Source organism: Ruditapes philippinarum, unplaced genomic scaffold, assembly GCF_026571515.1.
Source record: "Ruditapes philippinarum isolate M1 unplaced genomic scaffold, ASM2657151v2 ctg12946_1_1_1_1, whole genome shotgun sequence".
Classification (NCBI taxonomy): Eukaryota; Metazoa; Mollusca; class Bivalvia; order Venerida; family Veneridae; genus Ruditapes; species Ruditapes philippinarum.
In genome coordinates this window covers 34,735-59,849 of record NW_026859302.1, presented here as the reverse complement: position 1 = coordinate 59,849, position 25,115 = coordinate 34,735, and the positions used below count along the sequence as shown (strand labels likewise).

The 25,115-nt window shown below is 32.3% G+C and overlaps 3 protein-coding genes across 3 annotated transcripts; 2 read left to right on the top strand and 1 right to left on the bottom strand.

The window, feature by feature from the left end:
- Nucleotides 1-297: 297 nt before the first annotated feature.
- LOC132755992 (NADPH:adrenodoxin oxidoreductase, mitochondrial-like) lies at nt 298-16,331 on the bottom strand (the record flags this gene model as incomplete). Its single annotated transcript, XM_060746929.1, has 11 exons — nt 16,200-16,331; nt 13,931-14,085; nt 13,369-13,464; nt 12,828-12,950; nt 11,884-11,928; nt 11,148-11,216; nt 10,026-10,127; nt 2,958-3,150; nt 1,789-1,979; nt 825-1,005; nt 298-462 (listed from the first exon to the last, which is right to left on the bottom strand). Coding segments are annotated over exons 2-11 (1,312 nt in total), but the record flags the coding sequence as incomplete, so codon positions are not given.
- Nucleotides 3,617-7,294, top strand: LOC132755994 (uncharacterized). The gene is made up of 2 exons (XM_060746933.1): nt 3,617-3,850; nt 4,581-7,294. The coding sequence occupies exon 2, from the start codon at nt 5,317-5,319 to the stop codon at nt 6,226-6,228; it is 912 nt and encodes a 303-aa protein (XP_060602916.1). The 5' UTR covers nt 3,617-3,850; nt 4,581-5,316; the 3' UTR covers nt 6,229-7,294.
- A 110-nt stretch (nt 16,332-16,441) lies between the features above and the next one.
- On the top strand, nt 16,442-21,572 carry LOC132755991 (rho GDP-dissociation inhibitor 1-like). Its single transcript, XM_060746928.1, has 5 exons — nt 16,442-16,583; nt 17,539-17,787; nt 17,963-17,972; nt 20,212-20,349; nt 20,889-21,572. The coding sequence occupies exons 2-5, from the start codon at nt 17,566-17,568 to the stop codon at nt 21,083-21,085; spliced, it is 567 nt and encodes a 188-aa protein (XP_060602911.1). The 5' UTR covers nt 16,442-16,583; nt 17,539-17,565; the 3' UTR covers nt 21,086-21,572.
- The last annotated feature ends 3,543 nt before the right edge of the window (nt 21,573-25,115 follow it).

Here is a 25,115-nt window from a genome sequence, read left to right as displayed (position 1 = left end):
TGACTGTCCAAAAGGTTCATATCAAATCCATATCACACCCGATATAGTCTCAATTTTCAAAAGTCCGAAAGGTTTATATCAAATCAATATTGCATCCCATCTAGTATCTCATTTAACATAGCTGAGAGCAGTACTGATTCAATTTTTTTAACTTTCTACACAGCTGCAAGGGCCCTAGATTCTATATCAGACTTGGCTAGCATGTCCAATATAGTTTTGACAATAGCTGTGTACTCGTCCGATAGAAATCAGTATTGTATTCAACAATGAATATTAACCTCATAAAACATAACAAACCTCTATCCTGCAGTAATTGAAATGCACCATCTCTGCCAGCCTGTATGTGTAGTTTACTTTCCTCTATATCTTTAAGAATCAGTTTGCCTACTTCAAAACCATCTGTCATTGTACCTAATATAACACCAACAGGTCCTCGCCCTGCCCAGCCACTACAATATAAACCTGTAAACCAATAATTAATACACAATGAAATCTAGTTTTTTGGTGGTTGGGTTTTTATTCAGAGTAACACTAATAAAGACACGTGGAAAATTTTCTTGTGAAGAATGACCCAAGGTACCAGTCATTGTATAACAGCTTGCACCAGCATACATTAAAGGCAACAAACAGTCTCCTATTATTAATCTGAGTAATTTCCTCACAGCTCAGCAACTAGAAAATCTAAGAAAACCATTACTATAAACACACCAACTTTTTATACAGTTGACATAATTTTCACAAATATCCTCAAATATGTGCAGTACATATATCACCTCAATGTAAAAGTGAATACTATATAAAGCTTAACAAATATAATCAAATACCAGTTTTTCCTTTTACCCGTCCCTGATCATTTTTTATCACACCCTGTGTTTCATCAAAAGGAATTTCTGGATCTATCTGCCTACTTCTACTTCTATAACCTATGCTACGTAACACTAGACCGCATGATATATCTTCCCTCTCCTCTGATAATACTGCCCGCTGTGTCATTAAATCTGTCCCCTAAAAATATATATACATGTATATTAAAGAAATACAAGAGCTGTTAGTAGGACAGTGTGCCTGACTATTTTCTGTGCTTGATAGTAAAACAAGAATCTGGATAATGTAGAATTTTTAAAGTTCAAAAAGGGCCAATATTATGTCAAAATCAGTGTTAAAGTTATGAGCCTTAAATAGTTACCTCCGGATTCTGCTCTCAAAAAAGTGTGTGCAGTTATAACCCATTCCCTTGAGTAATTTTAAAGACAATTACTTGCATGCAAAAATTTAACCAAAGTGTGATGCAGACCAATGCCTTGGTGAGTACAATAGCTCTCCCTATTTCTTCCAGGCCGTAAATATGGTGTGTAGCTGCAATATACTGTGGCCTTAATGACAATCAGAGTTTATGTACACGTCATTGAACCATTTGTGCATCAGCCTTAACTGTTAATTTACATGGAAATTAAGTGCCTGAAATAATGCACAGAATGGCACCTGAGGTCTTCCTCCACCAGTAAAGCTGGAACGTCGCGATATGACCTATACTGTGTCGATGTGATGTAAAACCCAAAACAAACAAACATGGAAATTAAAGAAATGCATGATTGTAACATGGTTTTTCTTGGACAATCCCATAACTGCAAACTTCTGAACTATCTTTTTTATTTCAATAAAGTAATTGTATAGTACTACAAATTTGTTATGACTTTATAAGTTTTTTGGCTGTGTTCTTTCGTTTAAACTTGCATTTACATAAGACCAATGACCTTGGTAAGGATTAATGTATACATCAAAATTCACCTCTAATCTGTTAACTCCAAATCTGACACCTGACACTGTTGAGCTGTTGGTAAGAATTTCTAGTGGGCTAAGTCTAAATCGTAACTCCCATTCCTTTGTAGCACTTTCCCAAAATTTATGATCCGATGCTGAAGGATTCAAAGCTGTTTTGTGTAACAATTCTGTGAGACGTTTTCTTGGTCGAGGCACATCTGTAAATAAATATATAATATACTTTTGTTGTCATTGAGGAAAATAAAAGTACACAAGTTTAAAGAATTTTTTATGTCTATAAAAATTGTCAACATTGCTTCCTTTTAACCTGCTGAATTTGTAAAATGGATTTGCCCAGCTTTAAAATTGGAACAGTCCAGTGCTTTCAATCAAAATACAAAACTTGACCAACAAACTGTAATGTTGCAGTCTGACTAGGATTCATACTGTTGGCAAATCTATAAAATCAATCACTTGCAGTAGGTTAATTTTTGTTTGGCTTTATGGCCCACCAACATAACTTCTGTCATATGGGGGCAGAAACAGGAAAGATGATTTTGGCATATCTTGGGTGTTACAAACTTAAAGCAACACCAGGGGTTCAAAACCACCTCACCTGCTGGAGCTAAGAGATGCATAAACTCTAGTAATTCGAATCCATTTAGTCCCTCTTATGATCACGGAGGGATAAACAGTGGTTGTCATTCTGATGCCTCAACACTTAAAGGCAACCCCTCAGCCACAAAGGGGATTTTGTAGCATAAAACTGAAGTCTTTGAAGCCATACCTAACATTCCAAAGTCCATTTCCATTCTTTTCTCCATGAGTTAAACCTTTTGGGACCAAACAAGAAGCCTCCAATTAGAAGGTCCTTAATATATTACACACACATGCAATGATAAATCATTGCCCACTTTAACCTTTTTAAGCCCTAATCTGCTGAATTTGCATAATGGATTAACTTTGCTTTGAATGGGCCATTTTAATTGGCATCAATTACAAAATACTCAAATTCAGCTGCCAACAGTATAGAAAATAGTCTCAAAGGAACATCTTTGTAGTCTGACCAGACTCTTCACTGTTTACTGACTGACTTTAAATTTTTATCTTTAAATCCCCAAAAATGATAATGGACAGTTCCAAAAATGTGGGTAAGGACAAAGTTGAGGAGGCTAAGGATTAACACTGATAGTTACCTTTAACAACATCATCCAAGCCTGTATAATCATTGTTATGCAGTACAGGCCTGGTACCAGGAAGTTTTATCATTTCCCTGAGTTCTTTTATGGTAAATGCAACTTGTAGTGGACCTCTTCTACCCGCAAGAATTACACGCTTTATACGACTTTTTCTTAACCTCTCCAGACTGTACTCTGTTATATCTGTTTTCTGAAAGGAGAAATACTTTCAATGAACTGTCATTTAAAACTAAATTACATGTAATTCTAGATGCCACAGTGTTCAAATAGGGCCATCGCTAAAAATATAACTCAAAACAACGAAAATACGGTGGTGAAAAGTCAAAATATTGAAACCACAATGGTGAAAAGTCGAAGGCATGATGATGAATATCAAACTTATATAAACTTAACTATGCCAAATTATAGATTTACAAATTATATTTATAGTGGCAAATACCTACACCAGCAAACTTAATAGTTAACATTCACAAATCCCAGAAATGTCATAGCTTTTATCATGTTCAAATCTTATTTCACAAAACCATGCCAAAGTCAATTTTAGAATTACAATGTATATATTATTAAGATTTAATTATGTTTCAATCTTATGATGATGGCAAAAATCTATTTTTAGAATGACTCAAATAAATTTAGAACTGGGCTAATTGTCATAAATTATTAGGTCACAGCTTTAATTATGTTAGTCCACTATAATAATCATACTCTGTCATATATAATATTGCAATAAACACATGATATTGATGTTTTTAAATGTCACACGGTTTAAATGGTGCTATATATAGAAATTATTCATGACTAATATAGAAATTATTCATGACTACCCTACACATTATGTTTACATATTGCATACATCAATTAAGGTTTAAACTTACAACACTGTTAACCAGGTAATATTTCTTTTAAACATTTTAATACATATTTTTTGTAAAATATTGTTGAATTCTTAATATTAGGGAAATAGAATTTTTTTTTAAGTCAGAAATATAGTTTAAACACTTATTAAATACTCGTATTTATGTGTTAAATTTTAATTCCCCATTTTTTTAAGTATATAATTTTAAATTTAAAAAAACAAAATTAAATTTTTTGTGAAAACATCTAAAAATAATTTGAAATTTAAAAACTTTTTAAAAAAAAATGTTAGGTTAAACTTTATAATGCCAGAATAAAAAGATTTTAAAAAATTGAAAAAAAATTTTCAATATAAAATATGAGATGCTTAAAAAAACTTGGGGGGGAAAATAAAAAATTTTTAAGTTTTCGTGGCCTAATTTTAAGGTTGACCCCCTGTCTTTAACAAATACCATTTGTTAAACCCCTTTAAACGCCAATTTTCTCATATGACATTAAAACTGGGTTTTTTTCAAAAAATGGTTTAAATTAGTTTGCGGGGGGCACGAAAAAAAAGATAAAACCCCTGCAGGGGAAAATAAGCCAGCACTCCCCATTTATAGTATATATTTTGAAACTTTCCCAAATCATGATGAATAGTCTTGACTAAAAGATGAAATGATAGATAAGTCCATTTCAGATATTTAGAGAGACAAGGGTTTAACCAATGTAAGCGTGATTGCTTAATGATTTATAAACTAATCCATTATATTTTATTTAAAACAGTAAGTTATCATTATGGCAACAACATCACCAAGGCAACAAAGGGAACAGAACTCTGTCTGGCTGTCCAAGATTGTAAAGGGAGATAAAACTATTGAAAACGAGAGAAATATAAACTTTTGCAGATTTTCATTTCGAGCATGCAAGTTGAAGAAAATATTCAATCATTGCACAAAAAAGATGTATTTACTGTGCAAGTGTACATGTGCGTACGAACACGAGTATTTTATGTATGTGAAAGACGATGGAAGTATTGACACAGAAATGTTTGACAAAATTTTGGCCTCTGTTGCCACTGGCAAGTGTCCTCATGTTGAACCATTCAAATCTACTTCAGAATCCTCGGTCACGGCAAAACATGCCTTTGCTGCAGTTGGAAACTCTGATATGATCATGTCAGAAACTACGTATGTGCCAACATCATGTTTCGGGATAACACCGTATCATGTTGCGACTATACACAAGCAACATGGTGCTATCAAAAAGCTAAGTAACATTTACAACTTCTGTACACTAAAGTATCCAACAAGAATGGAGAAAACCAACGAAGGAATCAAATTTGATTTAATAGCAACCAATTCTTTTTAAACTTTGTATTGATAGGGAAGATACTGAAACGCTCAAAACAATTCTCAGAGGCATCACAAACGTGTACCAGTACAATTCACCAATTCTTTACGCTATACATCACGGAAAAACAGAATCCCTTGATGTTCTCCTATCTTCATACAATGAATATATGAACATTTTCCAGAAAAAAGAAAATGACAATTTTCAAGGTACATTTTTTGCTGTTCTAAGCAACAGACCGGAATCACTCAACATAATACTTGACCACCTTGAAATTCGTAGTGCATTTACTATTGATGAAAATTTTACCCTGGCTGACCTTGCCCGCTCATTAGGCCATTCTAAGTGTCTTGAAATACTGGAGAAATGGGAAGACATGCAAGAAGATGGCAATGGAGGCAGACTGATACACGAACACAGAACGCGGGACAAAAGCGCAGCAGTGTCACCAATATGTGCGATACTTTTCAAACTGAAATTTCACAATCTTCACCACTATAAAACTGAAAGTCTGTGTCAGATCCTTGAGAAACTAGTGGCAAATGGTCATGACATCAATCAAAAAAGCGAATGTGGCAAAACCCCTTTACATTACGTCTGCCCACAAGATCCATTTTTTGACATAAAAGTACATTTTACATTATTACAACTTGGTGCTGACATAAACGCTAAAGATCCAAGTGGTGAAATAGCTTTGTTTCCAATTCTTAATGAGCTAGAAATCCAACAATTTTACCAGAGAGACTGTCTCAAATGGATCATCAGAATGGCTCTGTATCATAATCCGATCCGATCTAACATAAGCCATTGGGACATACTGAGAGACCAGAATCGATTTAAACGTCTCAACCACATATATGACGGTCTGTGTGAGGATTTTGTTGAATGCGGCTTTATACCCAAAGACTACACTGAAGTTAGATCTCTACAGAAGATTTGTCGAGACTCACTCAGACAGCACTTTCCTGGTACCAGCCTTCACAGGTTTATACAGGAAACAGTTATGCCTCCATCTTTCAAAGACTTTATTTTAATGAAGAAAAGGTTTGACTGGCAGCCACATCTAGATTTCCACCAGTAGGGCAGAACACTACATAATTTTTTTATTGCTCTCCAATAAAGACAATACAGCTTATATATTACAACAGTAAGGACAGACAACCTTACTTATAGATAGGTTCACAAATAAAAGCATAAATATAGCAGAACCTACATTCCTGATAACATTTTGTTTTTTAGAAAACAACATTATTACAGTTCTACTATATGCAAGCAACATTCAAGTTCTAGACAAGACAGAAAACATGTTAAGAAGGCAGGAATTCCCACTTTACACCTCAATGCAGTGACAAGTTTCACAGAGATCCATTGAACTAGGGAGACAATGTGATCTAAGTGCATTTTCAGCTTGGCAGATATAAGATACTTACGGACAAAATGGAATGTGGCATAGAATGATATAAGAGATGAGGCATTTAAAGTGGGCATTTCATAACATTTACTTTAAATATAGATGCTCCAATGAGATTATATAGTGCATTTCATAGCATTTACATTAAATACAGATGCTCCAATGAGATTAAAGAGGGCATTTCATAGCATTTACGTTCAATATAGATGCTCCAATGAGATTAAAGAGGGCATTTCATAGCATTTACATTAAATACAGATGCTCCAATGAAATTAAAGAGTGCATTTCATAGCATTTACATTAAATATAGATGCTCACATAACAATTGTTGAGTTGGAAGCCATACGCTTATTAAAACACTCTTGCACTGTTCTTGAAACCAACCAGTACTAAGAAATGAATGTTAAGTTACCTGCTCAAGGACACAACAGCTTGCCTGTGACAGAATTTAAACTCACGCCAGTAATCCTTATATTACTAGTCTGACGCATTAACCACTTGGCCACATCAGAGATTGACAAAATGTAGAAAATTTTCTCTGTTAGTAGGGTAGAGAAAACTTTGTTTATAAAATAGTAACTTATGTCCTATTTTGCTTAATACATTCATATGGAGTGTAAATATTTATATATTTTTCTTAATTTTGAATTTTTGAAGATTAAATTAACTCATATGGAGGTGTGCCACTTAAAACTGAAAATAACTACGGTAAACATGCTTAATAAATTAGATATTACTTGCTGGACAACCATAGAACATACAGGTTTCAATTTTATCTTATTACAGTTAAAAACATTGTTATAAATAAATAAATATCATAAGATTCAATTGTTAAGATATGACTGTGATATACAATGTTCTAATAACAAGAGCTGTCGGTAGGACAGCAACGCTCGACTATTCTTAGTGCTTGACTGTAAAAAAAAATGCTTGATACAGTTACCCCCTCCTGTTTACAGGTTGGGGTAATGATGGTGAACAAGTGTGCAAAGTTTCAAAGCCATATGTCAATGGACTTTGAAAATATTTGAGGTATTACAAAAACTTTAACATATATTCTAAGTCGAAAAAAGGGGCATAATTCTGTCAAAATGATTGCTACAGTTACCTCCTCCTGTTTACGGGTTGAGGTAATGATGGTGAACAAGTTTGCAAAGTTTAAAAGCCATAGATCTATGGACTTTGAAAATATTTGAACTATTACAAAAACTTTAACGTAAATTTAAAGTCGAAAAAGGGGCATAATTCTGTCAAACTGCTTGATACAGTTACCTCCTCCTGTTTACAGGTTGGGGTAATGATGGTGAACAAGTGTGCAAAGTTTCAAAGCCATATGTCAATGGACTTTGAAAATATTTGAACTATTAAAAAAACTTTAACGTAAATTCTAAGTCCAAAAAGGGGCATAATTCTGTCAAACTGCTTGATACAGTTACCTCCTCCTGTTTACAGGTTGGGGTAATGATGGTGAACAAGTGTGCAAAGTTTAAAAGCCATATGTCAATGGACTTTGAAAATATTTAAACTATTACAAAAACTTTAACAAAAGTGGTAAGCCGACGCGGACGCGGACGCTCGGGTGACTACAATAGCTCTACTTATTCTTATCGAATAGTCTAGCTAAAAATGTTTCTTCCATACGAAGTACAAAATATTATGATAAAAAAGTTTTGATGTGAAATTAATAAAACCTCTTTAATTTTGTTTTATATCTAATGGAATGCAAAGAATCTTATAACCTGTTCCCTTCAAAATTTGTGTCATGAACTTGCCTTGCTTTGAATTTAGAACAGTCCATTGACTGTTTAAGGGTTTTCAATATCAAAACTAGAACTCTGTGAGTTGGATGTGTTGCTTTGTCAACAGTATAGCTGTTAGTTTGGCATTTTCTTCTTAAATATAGGTTATTTATAAGTACTGCTCTTGCAATGTACATGTACCTTTACTTTACTGGCAAACAATGTTACGTCAGGATTAATAAAATTGTTATTTTATCAAAAATAAAACTTCTATGGAAAAGTTTTACACTGACAGATTAAATGGAGGATTCTGTGATGGATTCTTATGCACTGCACTTCAGGTCAATGAAAAAAGCTTGCATACCAAATTTGAAGACAATCATTATATTGACCAAGATATGCTCTCGACAAGCCCATTTAGAATGAAAATTCACAAAGGGCATTAACTAAAAAATCATGAAGTGCAGAGTACAAGTTATTGTGCACTGCACATCTTCCCAATAAGATCAATCATCCTATGAAGTTTCAAGTCACTAGCTTTTACAGTTTAGGTTAAATGGCCAAGACAAAAATAAACTATGAAAACTAACAAAGGGCAATAACCCAAAAATCATGAAGTACAGAGTACTGGTTTTTGTGATATTCAGTGAGATCTATTATCCTTTGAACTTTCAAGTCCAAAGCTTTTTCAGTTCAGGAGAAATGGTCTGAACAAAAATATATTATGAAAATTAAAAAAGGGTAATAACGCAAAAGTCAAGAAAAGCAGAGTAATGATTCTTGTGCACTGCACTTCATGTCATTAAAAAAAATATGCATACCATGTTTGGAGTCAATCCGACCTATAGTGACTGAGATATTCTCCAGACAAGCCCAAGGGGACACTGCTGATGCCGCCGACAAAACTAACCCTTATATGTTGACTTTTTCAAGATGATACAACTGAGTAGCCAAGAATAAAGTCTGGTTTGCTTATGCAAATTTGTTTGACTCTGTACTAGTGACTTTGATCATTCTAACCACTCATATTCAGAGAAATCTATATGGAGTAACATAGGTAATTTATTTTCAGTGTCAATGAAGACTTCAGTAATGGCTTTTATGCTGTCAATGATCATATTTTGACTTTTCATTCAATAAAAATAGCCGTCTAGCAAGGATGCTTTTCTGTACATCAATACCATTTGAGTTTCTTAAAATATAATGCAACATTTATTCCTGTCCTAATGTCTCACAATACAAATCATCATCCTAGACATGAAAGTGTGTCTTGTAGAGTTTAGCCTGTGCCTGTTGTACATAGATTTTTGGGATGAGGGCCTTTTTGTGAATATTTAATACTGCTTAAGTCATACCACCTTTGGGCAGCTACCTAAAATGCCTCCTGGATTCTGAATAACTTGATTTGTCCACAAGTATCTACAACATTCTTCCCTAAATTCACCTAAATAAGTGGTTGTGAATTAAAAGTTCAACATATACTGTCTTTGACCAAATTAATATTCATAAGTTTTAGTGTTGTAAAATATGTTGTGCCCATGATTTAAACTTGCAAACTTAAATCTATAGGGTTTATTTTATGTCTGCTCACTGAGCAAACTTGGCAAGCACTTTTTTGCAATGTAAGAAGTGAAAATGGTAAGTGCTAGAAGAAATAATAGCATATTACAAAACATACATATACTATGTAAACAAATGAGACGGTTAAAATTGAAACCACAAACTTACAGCAAGAATGTCAATCGGAGTGAGAAGAATCCTCGCAACATCTAGTGCCACATTGCCATGTCCTAGAACTAAAGCTGTATCTGTGTCAAGGTCAACTGATAACTGTAAACAAACAAATCACAATACATCACATACTTTTACAGTGTAAACTCTCATAACTATGAAATGAGCCGCGCCATGACAAAACCAACGTAATGCGTTTGCGACCAGCATGGATCCAGACCAGCCTGCACGTCCGCGCAGTCTGATCAGGATCCATGCTGTTCACTTACAGACCCTATAACAAGTAAAGAAACTGATAGCGAACAGCATGGATCCTGATCAGACTGCGCGGATGAATTTCAGACTTAATAATCACTACATATAGCACAGGCAGATTTTCAATATATCTCAGTATCTCTCAGTATCTCTCAATCTGATTATTACTTTTTTGTACCGGGTATCTACCATCATATAGAGGATATTTGTTTAGTTCAGTGTAAGATCGGAATATATTTCACCGAGTGAGCACCAAAAGGTATATTTCACGAGTGGCGCAGCCACGAGTGAAATATTAACTTTTGGTGTTCACGAGGTGAAATATATTTCGATCTTACATTAAACTAAACAAATTTTCTTTTTATTATATGCAAAGAAACGTTTAAAAAGACATTTTAACTTAGTACTAAATGAAAAGGGCGCCAAATAATAATATAACGTGACGTCATTTACGACGTCACGTCATTAAGTTGGTTTCCAGTACTGTGAACGCTTGTATTTCACTGAAACAACGTACTGGGCTCAAATATTCAAAACAGTGAAATTATCAAATCGATAATTTCACTGCTTCAAACAGTGAAATTACCAGTTTTTAACTCACTGATATATTTCTATAAACCACCGAAAAGCATGTAATAAAAATTTTTTATTTTTTTTTAAACAAAAGATAATGTCTTTACATACAAAATAATAGGCCAAATATAAATAAATAAAGTCTTTATACATAAAGACAATAATAATGAAGATGTATGTATAGTATATAAGTATTTTATATATTTTTCATGATCTATCTTGAACTTGGGAAACATTTAATGAAATATAGCTGTTCCATAGGTCAATTGCTAGTAGAAAACTAAAACTTACATTGCTATCTTCTGGTAGACCATTATACCATCCCACAAAATTTCTGGCTGACAACACATTTGGTGCATCCTAAATTCAACAACAACAAAATCTCATATTATTTATTATTGAATGTCCTATGGTGACACTGTCCATATTTGTTTCTGTCCCAAAGTCTCATAAAGTGTTCTGTTTCACAAGAAAACAGTTGGATATTTTTTTTTCCATTAAAGTAAATTTACAACTTTCTGTTACCAAAAAAGTTTGAACCAGTAAAAATATATCATATATTGTATGAAAATTCCTCAGTAAGAAATGGTGTTGAATCATGATCAACAAAGGATACAATGTCCAAGTTTTTACCATTTACAAATCCTTCTTGGTCAAAAACATCAATCTTTTGTCATTAAGCAGTGACTTCAATTTAGCCCCAGCCATGCTGCCAATACTTTTTTGTAGTACTACAAGTGTCTATTTCCATTGTAAAGAGAATTGATAAAAGTATGCTGAACTACATTATGGAAAGAAGTAATATTCCTTACGTCATTTAGTTTACTGAAGTCATATCTGACGTCATACCATGTGTAAGATAAGCATTCTTTTTTATGCCATGCATATATTGTGTTTTTATAATGCATTCTGCAGTCCTATCTGTTTGAATGGGAAACAATGTGAAGTGTGTTAGAATGTTAAACAGTAGGTCCACAAACAAAGCAATAACCTTGCAAATAAATCATATAAATTCTTATATTATTACCTCTCCTGGTATTCCAAGCCTTCTGTCATCTGCTGCCCCATATGACTACAAATACATGTAATAAAGAGTTCTGATAAGAATAAAGTAATGACAGATTAAATAGGTCATCAAAAATTGATTTCTGTGCATAAACATGTACATACAAATGTGTCTGTTCACTTAACTGCCTTGTTTTTTTTACCTAATTTTACTTGTCCTGCCCACATCATTCTTAACCATCAAGTAAGCTATTCTATATAACTTTGCACGTATGATAATCTTAATAAACTTCTGTGTCATGGGAACAATTAAATAAAAAAGTTTGTCTCTACAATCTACAGTAAGATAGCCTGCCTGCACATTTGTGCACAATACTGATTCCTATGAAAAAAGAATAATCATTCAAAAAGAGGACAAGTACAGATAATAAATACACATTGCCAAGGTCTTGGTATTATATCAAGTAGGCTCCCTTCGCAGCTCACTGAATACACATAAGTTACTTTCAAACCATGCGATAGTGAAATATTCGACCGATGCGCAGGAGAGTATATATCAAGTTGGGGGGGTTTACTTTGCACCAACACAATAAAGGTTATGTAGTGACTTTCCCTTTCCAGTGTTACTTGTGGAGGAAGACCTCAGGTGCCACTCTGTGCATTATTTCAGACACAAAGCATTCCTCAGTAGAACCAGGAAGCTGAATAGCTTCTTCACAAGAAAAATCCTAAGTACCTTGCGGGATTTGAACTCATAGCTATGAAGGACAAATGGTTGAATATTTTACAATGATACATGTATAAATAACAGATTTATGAGAACAACTACAATGTTTATTGCCAAGTTTCAAAGTAATCATCAAAGAACCATTATGTAAAAACATGGCAATATGGTATAAACAGACAATACTGAAATAAGTTTGTTGTAAGGAAAATAAATTTCTATACAGATATAAACATATTTACCAGAACAACGGCTGTATAGTATTTTTGAAGTTCTGCTATAGATATATCTTTACCAATGGTAACATTACCAATGAATGAGCAGCGTTCCTTGTTAGCTGTCTGAGTGAAGGTATTTATAACATTCTGCAAATTTAATGAATACAAAATTACTACTTCACAACGAGAATAGACATTCCTTGAATTTAGCAGCCAATGCTGTTATAGCATGTTATGCCTATTCTGATTGAGAAAAGAAGTGAAATATATTGTTTCATGTGACAAATAGATAATATATAGACAGGAGAGAATGTATTGATGGCATGTTACAAATCAATAATTTGTCGAAACCATTTAATGTTTCACTAGAATATGCAAATCTTAAAATTATTATTAACATGTAGTTAAATTCATTACTTAATATTACCAGTATTTAAATGAAACTGTAAATACTTACTGCTACCTAAAACATTATAGGCTTTGTTTCCAACTTAAAAGGTAGACCATTTAAATTTGCAGGTTGTTAGTTCAGACAAACGACTGACAAACTAGCAGAAGAACTAACCTTGACCTCTGGATGGTCCGGAGCCACACCGTACCTCACCAAACCAAATGGCACTGGAAGTTTCTCATATATGTCAACATGCACATCAGGATTTCCCTAGCATGACAAAATATCTTACAAATAGTATCATATTACTACTGAATTTACAATGAAATATATACTGACTGACTATGTATGTTTATCACGCAAGGTAGATAAATTAAATCAGTGCAGGAAGAGATGCAAGTTTGTAAACAAATTTACTTCCTGGTGCAGATAAATGTTTTTCTACATGCTTGAGTGGAAGGCAAGCAATGTCATTTCATTTATCTTTCATTATGGATTAAATTAGTTTTGGAAAGATGTAGGAAAGTTGGCAGCGTCTATGATACTCATCTACCAGTATTATAACTCACAGAAGTATTATATTGCAGGCCATTGTTGCCCTATCACCAGGGGTCAATTTGAAGAAAATTTAAAATGTTTTGAATTATTTTATAAAAGAAAAGAGGTTTTATTCACCACATATCCATCACTAATTGCCTCTTCAACAAATCATCAAGGACAAGAATGTGAATCTTACCTTCAGCAATTGCTGTGCTGTGTAGAATCCTGCAGGCCCACTGCCTATCACACAAACCTGAGGTTTTAACCCTGTCCCACTCTGCTGACGTATTGCAACTCTTAATACATGCCTCAGATGACGGAAACATAGGTGCTGACACAACATTCTTTAACCTTTAAAATACAATACATTTTAAACTTGAAGTTGAATAAGCTCTGCATCTTTCCATGAAAATATACTAAGTAAAATCAGAGTTGTGTTTGACTTTTATCTTTTAAAATTAAATATCACTAAATTTTGCACCCCTTAATATTCAAAAATTTATACTTTCCATGTGGAAATAAATTGTTTTTTTAGTTTTTTCTGACTCACATGGAGAAAATTGAATTTTTTAATTTTATGAGTTTTAAAAGTACAACATGAAACCGTATCTTTTCAAAAATTTTTTAAAAGTTTGAACTTGCCCAAAAACACTTGTACCGGAGAAAATTGTGGAGATTTTTAAGTATGGGCAATATCCACAGCATATTTTCTGTGGTGAAAGGTCTGACTATTCCAAGTTATTGTAAGTGGAAAAATTGCGTTATTTAATGCATGGGAAATATGTCTCTGCAGCCGGTTGGCAAAATCTGATTTTGACTAACTTGTCCGTTTTTATCTGAAGCATATCTTAAAGCACTTCTTATCTTGTCCATATGATATTTATATAGTATATTCTTCAAAATTTCCACTAGTCTGTACAGGCTATGGGACAACATGGGCAATATGAACATTTGATTTTGCCACCCCTGTCTCTGGCAGCGAGATTCTAACCAAACAAAAATATCAGAATCTAGCTGATAAAGACATCAAATCAGTTTGACTGAGTGACCCAGAGATTTAATAAGGTGTATTCTTTATCAAGCACATTGAAAATATAAACCAAAAATTGAAAGTTGGAGGGCTTTAAAGGGAAACGGTTTCACTTTTTCCTAATTTTTAAAAATGTCTTCCTACCCAGGGCCCTATTTTCAGCTTCAAAAATTTTTTTAACCCAAATTTTGGTTTTTTCCAAAATTACCATTTCTTTTCCTTTCCCCTTTGGCCAAATTAATACCCCCGGGGCCCTAATTGGGTTTCAAGGTTAAAAAAAAAAAAATTTTTTTTTGAACCACCCCCACCAAAAACCACCCTTTTGACTGATGATTTACTAATTTCTGATTTCAAGACCCCAAAAAACCCCCCTTAAAAAAGGCCCAATTTCCATACCAGATTTAAGGGGGATAACTTTTTCAAATTTTTTCTTCATTTAAAAATATTAAACGGGGGAAAATTTTAAAATGCTTAAAAGGGCGGGATAAGTGTTTTCCCTTTAAAGGGTAAAAAAAAATGGTGGCTGTTTTCGCCTTTATGGCTTTTTTTTTTTCTCTGCTGGGCGTCAGGTGTAAACATGAAAAATGAAAGGTAATAACGATGTTGTACTTTCGCTCTGTAGGGCGCAAGGCGAAAAACATGAAAATACTACACAGTGATTAACTTTGACGTAATTCCGTGCTTTTGCATTCTGCTCTGTTGGATGGCCAGAAAAAAAGAAAGTGATTGCTTTTATCGTTTGCAAACGCGCCTTTCAATTTGTTCATTTTGCCACAAAAATTAGATCATTATTCTCAATAGCGAGCTCGACGAGGCTGGCCCAAAGGGCGCTGCTCGCAAAGCAGCTTTACGGTAACGAGAGTACCTGCTAAGTGGATGGTTTTGAAAAAAACTTTCGTCCGAAATACGCGAATTGGACACAGTCCGCAACTTTTCGAATTACAAGATAACGATTAAAAAGCCAATGTACTCTGATTGAAACGGAACCGTTATTTAGACTGGTGTTCCTGCGCACTTATACAGTGAACTTAGTATTAGGAACCATAATAGAAAGGAGGAACCAGAATAAACAGAAAGCAGTGTATAAAAAACCGAAAGACAATTTTTAAACGGAAAAATGTTAAAATAAAAAATGAACGATTATTTTTAAACTATCTTACGGTAAAAGAAAAAATCTAGCTCGCTTTTGAGGCTTTGCCTTTTTCCATATTAAAAAAACGGAGTGAGTGAGCAATCCAAAAATTTTGCACACAAGTTTAATAATTGGTTATAGGCCTACATCAAATGGAGCATTTATCTTGAAAAATAATTTCCAGTCAATAATAATTATTGATAATAAAAAAAACCTCAGTGGACTCCCTTTTAATTACAAAAATAAATTTAAAAGATAAGTTTGTTCATTACTTACAAAGTAAAGAAAAATTTGAAAAAGTACACTTATTTGAATATTAAGCAGTAACAACAATATCATTCAATTCCTTCATTCACAATATAAAAATGAATTTCAGAAAACTGATGCATTGATGCCTAAATGTTGTTGTTGTTGTTGTTGTTGGGGCATGGCTAAAAACCAACCGGCTACTTTCATTTTCAAGTATTGAAAAAATAGTTCCATGAAATATATTATGAAAAGATTTGTTTTACCGCAAATGTTTCTAAATAGGACTCAGTTTGATAAATGTAGCTTACAGTGGTATTATAAAAGTACATATTATACAGTTTCCTGTACACAATATGGATGTCCTTGATTGATATTCATACACAGGAAGAAGAACTGTACACCGCCATTTTTAGGTATAAAATCGCATAAAATATTAGCGTGAGTAAAACAATGAATTTATTTTTATATCTTAGTGTATTTGGTTTAAATTTAAACATGTGTATTTCATATTATATTTTTGTATATATTTCTTCTCCATATTAATTTCTGTATTGCCATATTTCGTTAGAAATTTGACAAATTGAGAGAAAAATAAAATCGTTCACTTCCGTCTTCAGGTTTTTATTCATTCAGCTTCTTTGCACGTGTGAGTCATTTAATATTGCATATTCCTTTTTAATATGTTTTATTTCTTAATAACCTATAAGTTTTTAACTTAAAATTACATTAATAAAATTTTCTCACACGTCGAAGAAAACAACTCGATACAAAATATTTTTAAAATATTTTTTTGAGAATTTTATAATTTGTTAATGACACACCCTGGTAATAATTTTGCATGCTAATTATGAATATCATTTTAGGTATTCTTAGGGAAGAGATGAAAAATGCAAGGTCATGTTTTACAACTGTAAATCCAAATAAACACATAATACCTCTGCACTAGATAATGATATAATATATATAGGTAGATCTAATAGGAAACATAATGAAACATAATAAGATTAACTTACCATTATGTTCACTTGCTTATCTGTGAATACTACTCATATTTATTTAACATAGATCTGCATATGTTTAATGAAAATGAGTAGAATTAAATGTTGAACAAGAGTTTTAGAAAATATGATTGGAGAGATTGTTTTGTGAGAACAAAATGGACAACATCAAGGTATTGCTCAAAAATTCATTTTGGTATAATGAGATTGTCAAGGTTTGGAACAGTCTATCAAAGGAAGTTTGCTGTGGATAATGCAGAAAAGTACAAAGATTTTGACTTTAAATGTTTTGTAGTTTCTTCAGTGTTAATAAGTCTCAACATTCTACCCCCAATTTCAAAATCAGTTTTGGGCATAATTTTTGTTGATTAACAATGTATGCCTTACATTTACAGACAACTTAAAACAGATTGACAAAGATCATGGCTGAAAGTGAGGACCAGTCTCCACAAGTAGAAGAGGTTGATGATGATGAATCTAAACTAGCTTACAAGCCTCCTGCTGAGAAGACCATTGAGGAAATACTAGAGCAGGATAAAGATGATGAAAGTCTTATAAAGTACAAGCAGACACTACTTGGTGGAACAGCTAAAGAAAATGTTTTCTGTAAGTTTATGTCTTCGCCTTTGACTAGACATAATTATGTTTAGATTGACTATGACATGTCTGTTCAGGTCTTTTCACAGTGTCACCATGGATCATACTGTCTGGTCCTTATAGAAGTTATGCATATTCTTTTCTAATCTTTAAAAAAGAACTCAAAACTGAAAAGAAAAAAATATACATTTTTATTTGTTGATGAATTCTTTGTCATTTCAGATGTTCACATGTTAAAATTGTATTAAGAAAAACACCAAAAAAATGCTGAATCTTTGTTAAAATTGTATTAAGAAAAACAACAAAAAATTGCTGACTTAATAAATAACCTTTCTTAGGTTGTTTGCAACACAGATAAAAGTCATTCATTTATTCAGCGCTGCCTTCAAATATCGCAGACAAAAATGTTTGGTTAGGAAAACATTCAAAACCTATGGAACCATAAAATTTTTTACTATCCAAAAAAAGTTTTTAACAATAATTTTTTTTATGTCTTTCACTTGGCATAACCAAATTTTCCCCATTTCATAGTGAGATAAGATGTGAGATTATTTTGTCTTGCGGGCCAAAATTTAAGTAATTTTTGTTCACGGGTTTTTTAAATTTTAATAGACTTTCCTCCAATATTCAATAATTTTCCTTTAAAGGGCATTTGTATAATTAATTTATTGAAATACTGTTTGAAATCCAGTCATTATTTCAGTGGAGTGACTGCTGCTTAAACAGTAATAACTTTCAGGATATATAAATGTAAACTCCATTTTGTGTATTTTGCACTTGCACTGTGGAGGGGGGGTTTTTTTGGGAAAGGGTTTGCCTTGGCCTTTTTGGGGGGGGAAAATAAAAGGGCCGATAGAAACCCAGAAAAAGGGTTTTTTTGGAAATGAAAATAAAAACCAACAAGAAAATTAAATTTTTAAAAACCCCAATTTTAGGAAGAAAAATTTTTCTTTTCTATTTAAAACCACAGGGGTTACAACAGATATTTTATAGGGAAAAAACCAAAATTTTTGCCCTTTCAAACTGATCTTTTAAAACATGGTTTTTAAAACAAAGGGAGTTTTAGGGGAAAATTTTTTATGTTTTTAAGGGAAAAATTTATTTATTTTGCGGGGAAAAGTTTTTTTTTTGGGTAAAAACTTAAAAAAACACGGGGAAATTGGATTTGCTTAAAAAAAAATTTTTCTTAAATTTTTAAAAAATACAAGAAAAATTAAGATTTTAAAATTTGTTTAAAATAGGGAAGGCAAAAATTTGTTTTTTTAAAAACCATTTCTTTACTTTTAGAATTTTTTTAAAAGGCAAAGAATAAAAATTTTAAAAAGGGGTTTTTAAAGGGCAAATAAATTTTTCAAATTTTTAAAGTTGTGGAAATTTTTTTGGGGAAAAAGAAAGTTAAGGTTTAAATTAACTTTAAATAAAATTTTTTAGCCAAATTTTAAGTTTAATTATTGGAAAAAATTTTGGGGGTTTAAAAAATAGTCTTTCCCGGTGGGTCCTTGCCGAAATTTTTTCCGGAATATTTAGTTTTTTGGGTTTTTATTTTAAAAATTTTCATGGTGGAAAAAGAGGGGGGAAAGGGGTAAATTTGAAATTTTTTGAAAATTTTTTTTTTCCAAAATTTTTTTTTCCCAGAGCATAACTCCAAAAAAGCCTATGAGATATTAACATGAAAACTTCATAGGTGAATAGATCTCACTCAAGAGGTGTGAGTGCACAAGAATGATAACTCTACCTTTCATAAATTTTTGAGTTATTGCCCTTTGTATATTTTTCATACCTAATTTTCACCTGAGTGGAGAGCATAACTCAAAAAAGTGTTTATGAGATTATCAACATGAAATGTCATAGGTGGATAGATGTTATTGAGGAGGAAATGTTGTACACAAGAATGGATAACTCTTCCCTATGCAATTTTTGAGTTATTGCCCTTTGTTTTTTTTCATGCTATTTTGTCCAGGAGTATAGGTGCATAGATCTCACTCAGGAGGTGGTGCACTGCCACAAGAATGATAACTCTACCTTTTTATAATTTTTGAGTTATTGCCCTTTGTTCTTCTTCATACTTAATTTTTCAATTTAATTTTTTTCTCAAAAAGTATTTGAGCATCAACTTGAAACTTCATAGGTGGATATAGATTTTACTGAGGAGGGATGCAGCACACAAGAATGATAAACCTACCCTGCATTATTTTTCAGTAATTGCCCTTTGTTATTTTCAGCCATCAGTATTCACATAGGTTTCAAATCTGTAATCACTATAGCCATCAGTTTTCATTACCAAAAGGGACCTCTTAAAATGGAATTATTCCGCTCTACTACATATATTTCTTCCAATGAGCAAACACATTCGGCGGGGGGATGGCCATGTTGACATGGCTCTTGTTTAGTAATTTTTGATTATAGAATAGATTGCATCCAAAGAAAAAAAGGAAAGATTTTAGTTTGAAAATTCTGTTTATTGCTTTCAGATGTAAGTCAATTTAAAAAACATGAACTTTTTGTGAAGGAAGGGGTGAAATACAAGCTGAAGATCACATTTAACGTTCAGAGACAAATTGTTTCCGGCCTCAGACTTGTCAATAAAGTTAGTAGAGGACCAGCAAGCTGTAAGTATATGATCTACTGGAATATAATTTTCAACATGTATGCTAGGGGGCATCCATGGCCGGATGGTTAAAGTTGTTGACTGCAAACCACTTGCTCCTCACCTCTGTGTGTTTGAATCCTGACATGGACTTTGGTTTCTAACCAGCTAGCTTACGGAACGTTGGTGGTTCTACACGGGTGCCTGTTTGTGCCTATATGTTATTGGTTCATACTTTAATGAGGGGCCTCTTTGTCAGAGTCTCCTGTCTCTGACAGTGCCACTCTTGGAACCACTTGCCCCTGGCTTCCCACCAGGGACTTAGCATATTTTCTTGTGATTAAACTTTTCATGGAGCTTATTTAAGATCTATGGTTCAACTCATGTCTTGACTTGTGCCTGAAATAATGCATGCAGAGGCAACTGATGTCTAACTTGATTAATTAAACTTAAAAGTCACCATATGACTTTAACTGTATTAAAACATTTTAAAATCCAACAAAACAAAACAAAAATTAATGAAATAAAACTTAAAAGAGATTATTTTTTCTTTGAACACAGCAAAAGAAACATACATGGTTGGCAGTTATGCTCCTAGGAAAGAAGCTTACGAGTATGTATCAGCAGAAGAGGAATTTCCCAAAGGAATGCTCGGTCGTGGTGACTACAAAGTGAAATCTGCATTCACTGATGATGATAAAAAGTCAATACTAGATTGGGAATGGAGTTTTCAGATAAAGAAAGACTGGAAATCCTAATGCTGGAATTGTTTTATTTTATTTTTTTGAATGAATGAGTAATTGGTTATAGTAGGCACTAGTGAGCAATAACTCCGAACTGCTGATCACTGATTTTTAAAAAAAAAAGTCACAACTAATTGTAGCTCTTTCTCTGGTCTAAGAATTATACATACATTGTTCATTCTTTAGTTAGCCAAAAAGTGATTTATAACTGTTATGTTAACTCCTTTCAGTGTTTTGTATTACTAGTCTTTGTTAAGTTCTATATGTAAAAGCATAATATATAAGTTACTATAAAAAAATTAAACCATGTCAAAATTGTGACTTTCTCTCTTTTTACAGAATTTGTAAAGATTGAATGACAAGCTAATGCCAATGTTTGAATGTTAAATATGTAATTTAGATAGAAGATGTTTTGCAACAGGGATTAAGGTATTCGCAAAACTATCCGTTTATTCTCGTATTAGAAATCTTTTAATAATTATAATTCCAGCATTCCATCAACTCGTTTCGAGTTATTTATATCAATGTATCGAGGTATCTTAAACGTAGGTTATATTTTAAATTTGTCGTAGCTTGACTATTCTACATTTTTAGTATCTATTTACATTATTAGTATGATTTTTTTTTCTGCTTACTTGTTATTTTCGTTTGCCCATTTTCAATGGAAGAGTTTGGAAATTATTTTACACAAGTTTTAAACAATAAATTATTTTCCCTATGAAAATAACAAAAATTTTTTAACAATGAAAACATTAATGAATATTTGCTTTTAAAAACTGTCTCTGCCTTATTCATGATTCTTTTATTTTTCCCAAATTTATACATATTGTTGTTGATCAAAATGTATTATAATATGTTAAAATTTTGGGTCATAAAAGAAATTTGTAGCGGTAAGCATAGGGTGTTATTATACTGATAGAAATTATATATGCGTTAGCCAGATAATTTCCACTGGAGTCCCAAAATATGGAAAACAAATCTATTCATCTGAATAATAAATAGATAATTTTTTTAAAAGCATATGGTTTTATTAGAGTTTTACGTAGTCATTGATAACAGATATGTTTTATTAATGTTGCAACAGTGGTCAATGGTTTACTTATATTGTAGTCCCGCCAAAACAGAAAGTGGAGAAGTGATCTTATTTTCATTCATCTGTCCGAATCAAATTGTGAACTTAATTTCATTATGATAATAATAAAAAAAATATAATAATAAGAATTAAAAACAAAGTACAAATGTGCAAAAATTTAAACTTACAAAAATTTAAACTTGCATATCTATAAGTCTTTTATTTTCTTTTTTTTTTCTTTTTTGCATATGATCTTAGGTGAAGAAAGTCATTATATTCATTGTGTCCATCTTTCAGTTACACATGGTTTGATGTGATCAGTAGGTGATCTTACTTGCCAAGTACTCTCCCTTTAGCAACACACTTTCTGTTGTTGGGACTCAACATTTGAGCCGCGTCATGACAAAACCAACATAATAGGTTTGCGATCAGCATGGATCCAGACCAGCCTGCGCATCCGCGCAGTCTGATCAGGATCCATGCTGTTCGCTATCAGTTTCTCTACTTGTTATAGAGTTGTAAGCGAACAGCATGGATCCTGATCAGAATGCGCGGATGCAGGCTGGTCTGGATCCATGCTGATCGCAAACCCATTATGTTGGTTTTGTCATGGCACGGTTCATTTATGTATTGTATTATTTTTTTCTCGTTAGTGTATATGTAGTGTTTTCCACACCCTTCCTTCAACAAATACTCTGACAAAGACTTGTTTGATTGGAAATAAAATAAGATTTTACTTTCAAGAGTAGTAGAAATATTACTGTCATGAATTTAAAATGAATATAAGAACTTTTTTTTTATTGCGAAAAGACATGTGTTAGTGATTTAAATAAAATGCCTGTCTGAGGATGGTTGATGTAAATTTTTGTAATTTGTTGAGGATGGAAAGATACAGTACACATTGCCTTGTATTTATCCCTATTTGTGCCTATATATACTTTTGTCAATTAGTTATTTAGTGTGCAACTTTTGCTGGTCAATTCTTTTTTTTGTATGTGATTCATGTTAACACCTTATAAATGTGTGTGCTATAATACAAGCTTTTTCTATATGGAAAATAAAGCTTTGAATTTTTTTTTTGTGATCAAATATTTTATACATTGTAATCTGAAGAAGGAAATTGTTATTTTTTTCTGTTGAAAGATGTCATGAAGATAATGATTTTAAATTTTGCAATTAATTTTGATATAATTAAAGGTGCAATGAACAAAAATGATTTTTTGAATCAAAAGAGAGAGAAAAGAACAAATAAACTGTATTTATTAATGATTAAAGCATTTATGCACTGTTATCACATTTGTCAAGTGAAATATATTCTATATTTAACTCTTTGAAATGCTAGCATTTAACATTTAACAAACAGCAACTTGCCTGTTACCATTATATAGTCGGATCGGCTGGCAAATCTTGGCAGTCTGACCAAACTGTAATGTTTGGTGCTTAATTTTAGTATTTTTTGATACTGAAACCCCTTTAACTTTTATGGGACTGGTCCAAATTCAAAACAAGGCAAGTCCATTATAAAAATTCAGGTGAATAAGGGTTGATATTAATAAGGTTATGCATTAATTACAACTTTTTAGTATATTTTATCACCTGTGGTTAATTTACAAGATATAAGACCTCAACACCTCACATATTGTCGTCTCGCCATTTTTTTAAAGGGATGACAGATATATTCTGAATTTATCTAGTTATAGTTAGTAGATTTTTTACAAAATACTGGTGGATGGTATAACTTTTTATATTTGTATATTTCTTACACACAACTGCCATGGCTCTAAGAACTGTTTCTGGAGAAAAAACAAACTACAATTTGTTTAAAAGTATGTCCTTGAAGATATTCAAAATATCATTGTGTTGAAATTGTCGTATACACAACTGTCTTCTTGTCTTTTATAATGAACGGTGCTTTATCTATGCAATTCATTTAGTTTGTATCATTAATTTATATTATACGATGTTAACCTTTAGCCTGCTTGAACCCAAATTAAATTTGCATTTTTTTAAACAGGAAAAAAACCACATGTTCCCCCACATTTTTTCTTGCCGAAAAGGAAAAAATTTTTGTAAAAAAATCTCCCCCTTATTTATCAAAATAAAAATTTTAAAATTAAACACATACATAAACGGGTTTCGGGTAGAATTTTTTTCTTGATGATTTTTAGGGGGATTTTTTTATGAAATTTTTACCATTATTTTCAAAACAAAAGAGGGGGAACAAACCCGTGAGTAGGAGCCAGGGTTTAGGGGCCCACATACAAGCATCGAAGGTCTGACCAGGGGGCTATACTTTGGTAGCCCCCAAAAAAGATTTATTTTTTATATTAAAAGACTAACTTTAAATGGACTGTTCCAAATTTCAAAGCAGGGCAATTCCATTACAAAAATAAAGCGGGTTAAGGGTTAAAAAAAAATCTGATGAGGCGACTTCAATGAACTAAATCTTTGTAGGTGTCTTTATGTTGTATTATTTTTCTCCTACTGTAATTTTCATAAGAATAAAATGGTACTAACAAAATAGTGCATTACTGAGAAAAATGTGGCTAGGTTTTTTTGTTTTTTTTGGACTTCTTTATTTTTGTTTTGTCTTGTTATAGCTTTCTCTATATATAACATGTATATCGGTGTTTATGACGTCATTTATTCTTTCTGTCAGTATCATAACTACCAGATTAAATAATATGTATGCTCATATTAGTGTCTTTGTTTTATTATCTATATCACATAATTATTGTCCTTTTCCCAACATAGTAAAATACTTAAATTATAAATTGTTTGTTCAGACAAGACCACTAAATACTGTAATATTTATTTGATGTTCAGGGAAGATAATGTATTTTCATAATATTCAGTTGAAATCAAGAAATGCTTCTCTTCTTATTACTTGTATATCTGTTAGAAGTTACTTCTGAGCTTAAAAAATTAGCTGGTACTTGTATGAATCAAGAAATACACTTTTCAGTTAACTAA